Source organism: Vicugna pacos, chromosome 18, assembly GCF_048564905.1.
Source record: "Vicugna pacos chromosome 18, VicPac4, whole genome shotgun sequence".
NCBI lineage: Eukaryota > Metazoa > Chordata > Mammalia > Artiodactyla > Camelidae > Vicugna > Vicugna pacos.
The window spans coordinates 34,509,439-34,523,066 of record NC_133004.1 but is presented as its reverse complement, the minus strand read 5'-3'; the positions used below and the strand labels follow the sequence as shown (position 1 = coordinate 34,523,066).

Sequence of the window (13,628 nt, the reverse complement as noted above, 5' to 3'; positions counted from 1 at the left end):
TTGGCTCTGAGGTTTCATTTCTAATTAACTGGGATGGGGGTCCTGTTTACTAAGATGAGAAAGACTTGGGGAGAAACAGACTGGAAGAGGGGAAATGAAGAGCTCTGTTCTGAATCTGTGAAGGAGAAGATACCCTAGACATCCAAGTAGAGATTTTAAAGAGGCAACTGCATATATAAGAATAAAAATCAGGGTAGACTGTAGAGCTGGAAAGACAAACCTAGGAATAACTGGCATAAAGACAGTATTCAAAGCCATGAGATTAGGTCAGATCATCCAGGAAGAAAGTCTCAACAAAGAAAAGAACCTAGCACCAGGCCTTGAATCACTCCAGTATCAGAGGTTACATAAAGGAAGAGGCTCCCAAAATAAAACAAAAGAAGTCCATGAGAATGAAGTCATGAAAGTCAAGAGGAGAGAGCGGTTCGGTGAAACAGCAATATTTGACAAATGCTGTTGAGGTCAAGTAAAGTGAAGACAGAACTCTCCACAAGGCTTGACAACATGAAGTCCCTGCAACCTAGAAAACAGCAGGCTTGCAAGGGAGGGGGTGGGGGGCACATGCAGAGAGCCAAACGGGAGTGGGTGAGAGCTAACTAGTAAACTGGGTCTTCAGCTCCCAGCTGGAGGATGGACTACATTGAACTTCTCTCCTGTAGAAAATAACTAAAACTAAATAATACCTCCCAAGAGAATAATTTTAAATGTATCAAGGAGTTGGCAAAAATGTAACGAATCTAAAGAGGACAAATATGGGCTAAAAAGGGGAATCCCAGGAGGTAAATGAGAAATGGAGCTCAAAGTATCTGCTGAACTCCTGGGAACCTATTTTGACAGCGGGACAGGACAAGGAAGAGCAGGTACCAGTTGAAGGACGATACGAGGAGGAGAGTCTAACACAGAAGACCAGAGTAATAGCTGGGACTCCACAGGCTGCATCCTCGGCATTAAGGTAAACTAGAAAAAAATGTTCTGTGCAAGCGGAGAAAGCAAGAAAGACAGGCGGAGAATTTAGGAGAAAGAACAGAGCAAAGGATAGATGGTTAGGCGAATTTTATTCAGAGATTTTAAGGTTTTTAGGAGGGGTGGAGAGGGAGGATTATATAATAAAAATTCAGAACCATAAGGTTCTCAAAAACAACACTCTTAACTAGAAGACAATGGATCAATGCATTCAATTTTCTGAAAGAAATTTACTCCCATTCAGAATTCTATATCAGCATCAATCAACTGTGAAGGGGGGATAAAGACACACAGATATGAAAAGTCTCAAAATTTACCTCTAAAACACCCTTCCTCAGAAAGCTCCTGGAGAATGTGCTCCAAAAAACTCAACAGTCAACCAAGAAATAAGAAGGTATGAGACACAGGAATTAGGGAACCCAAGAAGCTAGCAAAAGGAAGGCTGTGATCACAGTGGATGGAAGACACAGGACTTCAGCTGCACCAAGACCATCTAAATAAATGGAAAGACATCCCATGTTCATGGACTGGAGTCTTCCAAAGCGATCCACAGACTGAATGCAGTCCCCCATCAAAATCCCAACAATGTCTTTTGCAGAAATGGAAAGACTGCTCCTCAAATTTATATGGAATTGCACAGGATCCAAAAGAGCCAAAACAACACTGAAAACGAAGGACAAAGACATATATAACAAATATAAAGAACTCTTAGTACTCAACAACAACAAAATACCTAATTAAAAAAGGGCAAAGGAGTTGAACAGACATTTCTTCACAAAAGACATACTTTTTGGGGGGGGGAGGAGTTATTTAGGTGTATTTATTTATTTATCTATTTTTAAATAGAGGTATTAAAGATTGAACCCAGGACCTTGTGCATACTAGGCACGCACTCTACCACTGATCTACACCCTCTCCCCAAAAAGACATACAAATGGCAATAAACATATGGAAAGATGCTCAATATCATTAGCCAATAGAGGTAAATGCAAATCAAAATCTCAAGGAGATATCACTTCACACTATTTAAAAAAAATTTCTTTTTTTTAAATAGAAAATAAGCGCTGACATGGATGTGAAGAAACTGGAAGCCTTGTACGTCGCCGGTGGGACTGCAAAATGGTGCAGCTGTGGGGGAAACAGCTTGGTGATTCTTCAGAAAGTTAAACACAGAATTACCCATATGACCCAGCAATCACTGAAGAGAATGGCTGCTGGGGGTGTGAAGACCAGGAAAGCAGCAGGCCAGGGCGCTGGAGAAATCATCTACATGGGTGACTTGGCCACGAAGAAGAATGACAGGAACAAGGGCGGAGAGAAAGAGAGGGAGTCAGAATGTAAAGCTGTTCCTGAATGATGCAGGCGACCACGCGGCCCAGAGACAACAGCTGTGAAGATGGCAGTGGAGACACAGCCTGACGGTGTGAGCTTCAAAGGAACTGGGGTATCTGAAGGTGGAAGGAAGAGAAATGTTTAGAATGTGAGGAATGAAAGAGAGGAATCTGAGATGACCTGTAACGTTCAAGTTTGAGCGACTGGGGTCACGAAATAACAGAGGTCAGGAGAAATATGTGGTTTGAGGGTAAAAAGATACAAGCTCAGCCTGGGACATATTTAACTTCTCCAGGCCTGTTCCCTAGTCTGCAAACTGGTAGAAACCTACTGGACTCCAGCAGTGCAGGGATTCAAGAAGAGGTACAGGAAAGCATCCAGCACAACATGCCTTACCCTAAGACCCCACTGAGCTAAAACACCCCCACGAGTTTCAGATCTTCCTTCCAACCGCAAGCCAAGGGAAACACTCCAGAGGAAAGGTTCAACATCTCCAAACACAGGAGGAAGGAGCGAGACACAGACATGTAGGCTACGGACCTCAGCGTCTCTCTGATGAACTCTGTCTGGAGGGTGAGGCCCTGGCTCTGTCCCCTCTGAGCCACGCTGATTAGACTCGCATTTGCCTTTCTTGCAGTTGCCTCCACAGGATTTTTTCTCTCCTTTACGAAGTGCCTGTAGCCGGGAGATGAACTTGGCCTTCCAAGCCCTGAAGTCGGCCTCAATGCTGCCGTGTTTGCTTTTAACCACATCGCAGTCACCCTCCCCTCGGGTCATCACGCGATGGGCACCGAGCATCCAGAGCCACTTGTCCACATTCTTCCCCACCTGTGAGAGACAGAGACAGGTGAGCTGTAACACAGCCCTCCCGGGCAGTGGCCCTGACCCAGGCTGTGGCTCAGCCCAAGGGGCTTCAGGCCCTGCCACCCTGGCCCTCAGGGAGTTGGTACATTCTGCTAAGATTCTGCACAACTTTTTTATTTTATTTTAAACACAGGGCTGGACAAACCCTTTTCTTAAACTAAGGGTTAGTAGCTAAAGAAGAATTTGAAAACTATTCTAAGTCATGGTCAGAATAAAATAGCTCAGTAATAAAATCAATTTGTTCCAAAATGTAATAATAAAGCCTCTGAGGCCAAAGATCATTAAACAACTAAGTACAAATGGAGCCCATTTGGCAAGACTCTTGATTTCATAAGCCAGACAGGCATTTACTGCAATATGAAGCACTTAAGCTGAGGCACGGGGATTTTTCAAGACATACCGTTAAGACCTCACAAACTTAACAGGCTTCCTGAGTGGCAAAGTAGTAAACAAAATATTTACGTATCTGCATTTTTACCTTTTGTCTAATTCCTTTGAAAACATGGGGGGAAATACACATCTTGATATAAGAACTAAATGAAAACAACTTTTAAAGAAAGATCTCCACCTTCACCTTTACTCACTTTGTACCAAAGACAGGTGAGCTAGGCTGGGCCCATGTCTGTGGAGAGGCAGACAGAATAAGTAAGTTCTAGTCACCTTTTAGAACCACTGAGCAATGGAGAGGCTCCAAGTTTTCCTTTTTAAAGTATAGAGAACAGAACACAAAAGAAAAGGAGCCAAGTTAACTTCACTTAGAAAAAAGGTCCAAGAGAACAAAACAAAATTAATGGAATTTTATTACATAAAAGGCAGTGAATGTCTTTCTTTAATTTCCCTTTAAAAATTAATGAGTAAAAGACAATGAGTTCAACTGTATAAAGAGTTCTCTTGGGCAGTAAAGGCTGTTCAACAACAGAACAGGTAGTTGAGAAAGCCCAAAGACTTGGCGATCTTCCATCCACGCAGCCCTGGGGCCAGGAGGCTGGACTTGACGGCCAAGAATCCAGGCCACTAAGGCCTTATACAATAGGAGGCACTTTCACTCATTTTATTCAATAAAAATTTACTGAGAGCCAACGATCCATGTAGCAATTCCCAGCTATAAAGAATGATACAAGGTGTTTATTATTAAGTACCGAGGTTTGAGGATTCTCTCACATATACACACATAAGTGTACATGTGGGGGTGAATTTTTTTTTTAATCAAAAGAGAATTCATCCCTACAACTCAACAGGTACCTACCTTGTACCTACCTTGTTGAAGTGGCTCACGTAGGCAGAATTTCCAAGGCCAAACACGGCATATTTCATGCCCTTCAGGTATGTTTTGCCAAATCGAAAGTCACTGGATGCTTCCTCCAACCACCTGCAGAACCACTCTGCGCTCTCAGTCGGTCGACCATCAGTGTAGGTAGCAACCAGGAAGGCACAGACGTTTTTACTGGTAACCTAATCGAGAAAGGAATTGTTTCGGGAGAGTAGTCAAGATGTAAGTCAACTCAGTGAAGAAAATCCTTTTTGAAAGGCTGACATTCACATCATTCTAATCTCTAAGGACAAAGGGCGATTTCAAAAGTGTTACTCATTTTCAACAAGTGAAAGGAAACAGGGCAAGGACCTTGCACAGGGGAGGAAACCCAGTTCCCTGCTCCTGCCAGGGCGCTTCCTGCTGCTCTTTACCATATAATCCATTCCATTTCTCAAACTATAAATTTCTATTGGTGCCGATCTGTCATATTGGAAACAAAACCCAAACCAGAAAGATCACTAAAAAATCACCTGAAAAATTAAAGCAATACAAAATTTTAAATATAAAGTGACTTAACACTTGGCACCATCATCTCCATGGAAAACAAAACACATCTTCAGTCCCACAGGCCACGGTATTTTTCATCTGCTTGAGTGCTTCTTAACGGTTCCAAGTCATGAGGCAAGTTCTAGGCAATCCCTTGTTAATAACTAAGTATCAAAGCTTGCTAATAATTTTTAACACGTAATTTAGAGCAGATTCAGGTTCACTCATTTGCACTCCAGGGTTTTCTTGGGGGAGAAAGAAATGGAAGTTCACTAGAAGGGACTGGCAGACCACAGCCCACAGGCCCCATCCCTCCGGCCTGTTTTTGTAAATAAAGTTTTATTGGAATGCTGCCGCACTCCCACATTTACATGTTGCCCCCGGCTGTTTTGTGCCTCAAAGGCAGAACTCAGCAGCTGCAGCTGCATGGCCCACAGAGCTGGCCCTTTACGGAAAAGGTCTGTCAAATCCTGCTCCACATACTTCTCCAACTTCAGCTGGAGAAATTAAATTAAATTTCAGAAACACCTGGAGCATTCATTAAAACATCCAAATTTTGATTCAGTGGGGTTGGTCTAGGAGCTGAGAATCTGCATTTCTAACAAGTTCCCAGGAGATGCTGACCCTGCCCGGTCCAGGACCACACTTTGAGAACCGCTGCTGCCAGGCAGACTTCCCTAACTGGGCATGACTAGAGGAGAGGGCGGGGCATTTCTCAGGTGAGGAAATTAAACTTTCACAGCCATTAAGCAATGCCTGGAGATCACACAGCCAGTAAGAAATTCTTCTGACTCCAAAACCCATATGGCTTCTGCTGCCCAAGTGGCTCCCGACCTTCCAGTAGGCATGCGTGTGGCCCATACGCACAGCACACTCCTCCTTGACTGTGAGATCCAAAGCAGGAGGGGACATCATAGCACCCGAGTTTCACCACCCTATCCCCGCCCCAGGGGAGTCCAACACACCCAAGGGACAGGCCCCGCACCACTCCAGATTCTTCGCACCCCACCGCACACTCAACGCCTTGAGCTGACGCTGACAACTCAACCGACTGAAATCTCTCTGCATGAAAATTGCACTTATTCTGAAGATTCTATTTACCCCAGAACCCAGGAGGTCAATTAAATCTGAAAGTTGTGACTGAAGGAAAAATAAGACAATTACCAACCTCTTCTACTAGGTGATCATCTGGGTCATATTCCTTCAGATCAGTAATTGCCACGGGCAGCTCGAGGGAGGTAACTGCTTCAGCAAGAATTGTCGCAAATTTCTAATAGGAAAAAAAAAATCAAATCAAATTTTCAATAAGCTAAATAAGAAAAAAATAGGCTTCGTTTACTGCTGTTGGCGAGGGGCTGAGGCATTTATCATGAAAAACTTCCCGGTGACTGACATTTACCATCATAAACACAAACACCATTCTCACTTTCAGGGTTTTCTCAAGCACCTTTGCGGATGTCAATCTTTCAGCTGTGTTGTTCTCACTCTACAAGGACGTATACAGGACTAAATCTAAATTGGCTTTTTGACATTCCAGCTGCTTTGCCCCACTAGAATAATCACATAGACGTACAAGAAGAAATACTTAAGAGGGAAGAGAATAGGAGATGTGAGAACTGCTAGCACATTTCTGGAAGATGGAAAGCAAACAGAAGCACCTAGACAGATAAAGCCTCAGGGAAGAGTTCGTACATCTGACAGAAAACCTGAGAGGCTCTGGGCTCAGAGCCAGTGGATGGGGCAAAACTGGGAGGGAGTCGTGGGGCCGGGAAGAGCCAGTCAGCAGATAACCTGTCTATGGGGCACGTGCACACCGAGCCTCGGCAACCTTGACCTCCTAGCCCAGGAGACTCCTGCTAGCTCTTCTTCAAACAGAATGAAGCAAATGTTCAGGGAAAGCTACAACTTCTAGCCAGATGTTGGCACCCCCAGAGACGTCTTCCTCCTTTGGGCTCGGTAGCCTAACCCTGGCTCGCCACCGGCCACAGCTAAAGCCAAGCCCGCCCGCACCGTTTGCTGGGCGTCCAGCATGCCAGTCTCAGCTCCGGGCAGCATCGTCCAACAGGGGACAAGACACACATGGTCCCTGCCCTCAAAGAACATCAAGGAACATTCTCGAGGAGCATGTTCTAATGGACAGAGAGAGAACAAACACACAAATGAGAAAACACACAGTATACCAGATGGCGATCAATGCTACGGAGGAAAGTAAGTCAGGATGAGGGCTGAGAATCCGGCACTGGAGGTATGGGGAGAGCTGTTATCCTACACAGAGGGGTCAAGACAGGTGTGCAGCATAAAAAATAAGTATTTGGTCTTTGTCTCCAGTTCCCGGCAGAGCCCCTAAAACCCTGGGAACTTGCTGTCTTTGGTATGCTACTGGGATGATTCACTGGGGGAGGAGAGGGGGCTGCTTCAGGATGGGGGCTGGTCACCCCAAAACCAACCATGAGATCAGAGGCTTAGAACTTTCAACACCTTGTCTCCCTGTGGGGAGAGGAGGGACAAGAGATGAAGTTCAGTCAAACATGGACAGTGATCTCATCAACCATGCTTACATAATGAAACCTCCATAAAAACCCGTAAACTGTGGGGTTGGCAGACACACTGATGTGTCGGGAGGCGGCACGGCCAAACAGGACATGGAAGCTCTGTGCCACCCCTCCCCCAGACTTCCCCCACGCATCTCTTCCATCTGTCTGTTTCTGAGTTGTGGCCATTATAGTAACTAAGTAAAGCAATTCTCTGTGTTCTGTGAGCCATTCTAGGGAATGGGCAAACCTAAGGAAGAGACTGTGAACCCTTGAATTTACAGCTGATCAGTCAGAAGTACAGGCGGCCCCCGGGACTTGTGACTCTTGTCTGAGGTGGGGACAATCTGACAGGAACTCCGTAGACAGTATCAGGATGTGAGAAGAGGTGTGGGAAAACAACAAGCATTTGGTGTCACAGGAACACTGTCACAGGCCTCAAAGATAAAGAATTGAGCCAAGCCTGAAGGAAATGAGAGAGCAAGCCAGAAGGCTGTCCCCAGCAGAGAGCACATGGAAGTGAAAAGGCCCAAAGGCAGGACACTCGGTAAGGAGGTTAATAAGACTGGAGGGTGGGGACCAAGGACAGGAGGTAAAGGAGATAATGGAGAACCAGACATGAGGGCCTCCTGGCCACTTGAGGACTTTGGCATCTACTCCAGGTGAATGAGGGAGTCATTGCAGGGTTTTAAGCCAAGATGGTTAACACAATTTCACTTAAGTTTTCAAAGTCCCTGTGGTTGCTGAGTTGAGAGGACGTTGAAGTTGGAAAGGGGCCGAAATGACCACAGAAACCCAGATAAAACATGAGTGAGGCTGGCTGAGACCAGGGCAGTAACAGTGAAGGCAGTGAGAAGTGGTTGGAATCTGGATGTATTCTGAAAGTAGGACACACAGTATTTGCTGACAGGCTGGATGTGGGTAGTAAGAAAAAGAGAGAAGTCAAAGGTTCTTTTTGAACTAGGCAACTGGAAGAATGACGCTGTCATTTATCGAAATGGGACAGATGATAGGCGGAATAGGTTTGCACAGAAAATTGGGAGTTTAGCTGTGAGCAGACAAATTTTGAGACGCCTACTACCCATCCCCAGGAAGACCTAAGACAGGCAACGGGGGTGAGAGTCTGAGGCTGAGACAAAGAGTTCGGATTAGAAACATAAATTGAGAGGTCACCACCTAACACGTGGTCAGCCCACTAAGGCCTGTGGGCCAAATCCGGTCCTCGGTTTGCTCTGTTGAGTAAATGTTACTGGAACACAGCCGTGCTCATCCATTTACGTATTTTCTATGGCTGTGTGCACACGACATCAGCAGAGCTCAATGGCTGCAGCGAAGACCACACAGCTTGCAAAACCTAAACACCTAAAAAAAGTACATGAAATAAAATATCTAGCTCTTTACAGAAAAACTTTGCCAAATCCTAGTACACAGAACTTAAGCTCTAGATAACAAGGTCCCTTAGAGAGTGAGCGAGCGCAGATAAAGACCCGGGCTGAAGAACTGTGCCCTGGGGCACTGCTGTCTGTGGAGGCCCAGGGGATGAGCAGACACCAGCACATGACAGTGAGGGAGACTGGCCTCGGCACAGGACGAGAACCTAGAAAACAGTGTCCTGAAACTTCAGTGAAGAAAGTATTTCAACAAGAAAGAAACTGTCATGCAGCTAACAGGTCAAGTGAGATGAAGACTGAGAAAGCATTAACATGGGAGTCGCTGGGAGCAACCCGGGGCACACAAGCCCACGTGGAGGCATTCATGCAAAACAGGAGAAGAGAGATTGGAGACATCAAGCACAGACAACGCTTTCAAGGACTGACACTATAAAAAAAACTGAGGTGGTACTTAGAGGGAGACAGCGGCCAACAGGTCACACAGCACACCCTGACCCACCTTGCCCAGAGCATCTAGTGAGAATTCACAACTACTGAAAAGAAGCCTATTTTTCTGGAAGCCTTAGTTAACAGAGGAAATCCACACCAGCTACCCCATCACTCTGTCCTAAATATGAACGGAAAACCACGGATCACCAAGAACATGGTGAGAACAAGCAGCAGGAAAGAGCAATACCAACAGCAGGAAAACTAAGACAGCAGATAAGTCAGGGGACAGAAAAAGGAATTCATTAAGATATATTATTAAATAGGAAGAAATATGCTATAAAAATTGAACAAAACAGCATTTTTGCAATTAAAGACATAATAACCAAACTAAAACATTCAAAAAAGGGTTTGAAATTGAAATCCAAGAAACCAGAACAGGAAAAAAAAAAATGTTACCAAAAGTATAAGAGAAAAGATATGAGATACAGAAGACCATGCAAAAGGTTCAACATCCAACTAGCGGGAGTCCCAGAAATAAAGAACAGAGAAAGTAGAAAGGAAAAAGTTTACCCAAGAAATATTGGCAGAAGCAATGCACACAAATCTTTAAAAGAGCCTGAGTATCCACCACCGTGGCTGAAAAAGACCCAACCTAGATGCCATCTCACAAAAGTTCCAAACATCAAGGACAAAGGAATCCTTCTAAAAACTTTCAGGAACCAAAAAAAAAAAGAAAGAAAAAGAAAAAATCATCTACAAAGGAACGAAGAGACTAGCCTTCTCATCAGCAACACTTCCTATTAAAGGCAATGAAGTGATGCCTTCAAAGTTGTAAGGAAAATATTTTGACCACGTCTTCTAGACCCAGCCAGAAATGAATCAATCCAATGTGAAAGTCAAATAAAGAAATTTAGATGGTACAGCTTTAAGAAGGAGGGCTGCTTAACTCATCAACTATGAAGTAGGCAACAATATTAAGCCACTGAAATCTGAGGAACTAATATAAAGAGTCAATAACTTCCATCTAATGTTGATAAATTTAGAAACACAGCACAAGCTGGTTAAAGAAATAACCATCAGAGGAACTAAATATAGAAATAGTTAAAATAGATTCTCTGAAGAGTAACTTCTCATTATGAACCCTCTGTACGCCTGGGTTTGTTACCGCCTTCATGTATTAATTTGACTGACTTTTTAAAAAAAAATTTAAACACACATAGAAGAGGCTATGAATCTTTTATGAGTAATACGAAAGGACTTTGTTTGGCAGCTCAGATGCCTTTCTTACATTTCTTCCAGTCTCCTGCCTCTGCTGCTTAAGGTTGAACCTAATTATAAGTGACCTTCAGTGGTGTGACCTGGAGCAAAGCACCTGCACTGTAGTACTGAAAACCTAAAGTATCATTCTACAAAATATCCACAAGAGGGCAGTAGAACCCTATCTAATACTACCAAAAAAAAAAAAAAAGACGTTTAAAATTTTTAAATTCATTTTCATGTTAAGCCTTAGGACGGTTTCCTAGAAAGCACTAAATAACTGTGAACTTAATAAAAAGAAGCAGCAGCATCAAGATACAATTAAAGAATGGAAAGCATCTTTCAGCTACGTACCTGCAGTGGGTGTCTAAACAGTATTCAAAGTCTATCGTTAACACTTCCAGCAGTATTAGAAATCAAAATACACTTCATTAAATAGATGTGTGAAGCTGTGAAAGTCAGGGCCCATCCTGGACACTACTGTTGTCGTTTTTCACTACGCCTACTTCTATACCCAAGGCATCAATAACAGACTTGGAATTCGAAGTCTCCATTCTGCGGAGCGGAAGCAAGCTTCAGAACAAAGATCGCTCATGACAATGACCACCAGATATCTCCCATCAGTTGAAACTGGGCACAAGAGATAAAACCCAACTGCCATCCCAGAAAGGAAAAATGTATGCTGGAAAAAGGAAAAAAGAAGATGAAAAAAGACTAGAAGACCAATTCAGCTCACCACCGAAAGAATGCCTCTCCCAGATTTTCTTAAAAGATCAGGCAACCCAAGGAAAAATATCATAGAAAGCTCTGACCTTTGCTGTTCCAGTCTGGGAACCATAGAAAATCTTCACTCCAGACACAATGATTTCCTTCTTTGGAGGAGAGAGACAGTTAGTTGTCATCAAATCCTGAGATGCTTTTGGAACAGTTTTTTCCTGTGACTTCTTATCCTTGAAATAAACACAAGATCCATCAAGTTTGAATCTTTTCCCAATTTCATTAGGGATGAAAACGAGCACAGGTATTGACTCATTTTATTATTCTCTTAATCTTTTGATTGTATTCCTCAAATATTAACCCCTTGGTATAATCTTTAAAGGCCGGGCTCACATTTCTTAAGACTATAATGATTCCCATGCCTTCCAGGATAAAACTGTGCTTACTGTCACTGATAATGTGTTTTAGGGGAATAATAGTAGGAATATATTATCTGAAATATTATCTGATTCTTAATTAGTGGAAAGAAAAGAGAACACCCTACTCCTCAAAGGTGCTAAACAGATTTGGCATTTTCGCAAAACTTAATTTTTCATTACAAAACCTTCCTGTATCTTACAAATGAGACAACTACAGCCTATCAAAAAGAAAGTAAATAACTTAGTCTCTAAAAACTGACAAGAAAAAATTGAGGGCAGTAAAAAAAAATATGTCTAGACACAAGACACAAAAGTGATTGAAAGTTCCTTTAGAATTTCTGTATTTTTCTGGAAGCCTTAGAGAATTTGCACTCTAAATTCTCTATAAAATCCAATGCCAAGTATTCTCCTATAAAAAAATAACTGCACTTACCTGTTTCCTGATGACAATCTGGAAGCATATCCAAAGGCTAAAGCCAAAGGCAAAGCCCAAATATATATAAAACCTGTTTATCCACAATGATATTAAAGGTGAGGAGAAGTCCCATGTATTCAAAGATGGATCTAAATGTAAAATGACACATACATGTAATTTTATTTAACGCTGCATATACAAAAATAGCCATCCTTATTTTAAGGGGAAAAAAAAGAACCAAACTTCGTATTCAACAACCTGATTAAGAAATCTATTTTAAAAATCAGCTCTAATAAAAGCAACACACTATGTGATAACGTGATAAAATTACGATAATGCTAACGCAAAAAAAAGAATATAAAATGTTATCTTCACTTGAATTTAGTATTTGAAGAAGGGAACATCAAGTCAAAACACTTTAAGTGGAAATATGAGTTAATTTTGCTTTGTTATGCTGCTCCATAAAAAAAACTGTAAAATACTAACACTAAAAGTATTCCTTTTTTTTTCTTTTATTTTTAGACACCCACAGCTGCCTGCAAAGGGTTCTCAAGTAACTGACCTCAAGCACCATTTTTTTAAGGGGAGATATGGATGGACCTGGCCTCAAATGTTGAACCTGGAGGCAATTTCAAAAAGCGAAGTCTAAAATTTGGGGTTTACAGGTGCTACGCCACCCTGGAAAGGACCAAAAGTCCTCAATACACGTGGGTAAGGCGGAGAGGCAGTTTTCTCTGCCTTTTACTTGAGGTTAGAAACATAGTTCTAAACTCGCCTCTTAGCCTCAAAAGGCAAAAGCCAGTACACAAAAGCAGGGATCAGAACTCCCTCGGCCGCAACGGCACCAGTGCCGGGCTGACAAGGGCAACATACTCCGGAGGAAGGGGCCCGAGGGTCTCAAAAAACGGTTTCCTTCCTTCCCGCCCCACGAAACTTGCCCGCCTGGGGCCCTTACCCATTCTCCTCAGAGCCCGGGCCCTATGGCCCGACAGGAGCCCAGAGCTGTGGACTTAAAAAAGTTGGCGGCCGGCGTGGATATTGGGAGACCGCCAGAACTACCTCTCAGCATTAGCTGTGAGGCCAGAGCCGAAGGAGCTGGAGGCAGCCATGCCACTCGCAGGCCCGACCCGATTGGCTCAGAGGGCAAGGGGAGGGGCTCAGAGAGGCGCTCCGCCCAGAGCTCGGGGAGGGAAGCCGGAGCGCTCCCCTGCTCCGCTCGGATTGGCTCAGAGGGGGAAGGGGCGGGCCAAGAGAAAAAGCACCGCCCAGAGCTCGAGGAGCGGAAGCTGGAGCTCTCCCGGCTCCGCTGGGATTGGCTCAGAGAAGGAAGGGGTAGAAACAGAGGGAAGCAGGGTGGAGACAGCAGTGGTTTAGGGAAAAAAAGGGGAGAAGAGGTGAGCATTGAAAGAGACTAAGGGCGTCATCAACCAAGTGCAACCTGTGAGCCCTCTTGACTCTCAGTTTAAACACACAGACTGTAAAAAGGCATTATTTAGGGGAAATTTGATTATG

At 43.6% G+C, this 13,628-nt stretch overlaps 1 protein-coding gene across 2 annotated transcripts in view; it reads right to left on the bottom strand.

Annotated features, from left to right (window-relative positions):
• Positions 1-13,267, bottom strand: part of LOC102537787 (S-adenosyl-L-methionine-dependent tRNA 4-demethylwyosine synthase TYW1) — a 195,572-nt gene extending 182,305 nt beyond the window's left edge. The window contains exons 1-6 of one of the 2 annotated variants that reach the window (XR_012061233.1): positions 13,072-13,267; positions 12,135-12,265; positions 11,378-11,515; positions 6,126-6,227; positions 4,417-4,611; positions 2,836-3,123 (exon numbers count right to left, since the gene is read on the bottom strand). Coding sequence is in view for 1 of the 2 variants with exons in the window: in XM_006201352.4 (XP_006201414.1) it covers positions 2,836-3,123; positions 4,417-4,611; positions 6,126-6,227; positions 11,378-11,515; positions 12,135-12,265; positions 13,072-13,075 (858 nt within the window). In the remaining variant the exon portion in view is untranslated. The remainder of the gene's footprint in view (positions 1-2,835; positions 3,124-4,416; positions 4,612-6,125; positions 6,228-11,377; positions 11,516-12,134; positions 12,266-13,071) is intronic. The other variant, XM_006201352.4, reaches the window with a different exon arrangement.
• Positions 13,268-13,628: the final 361 nt, after the last annotated feature.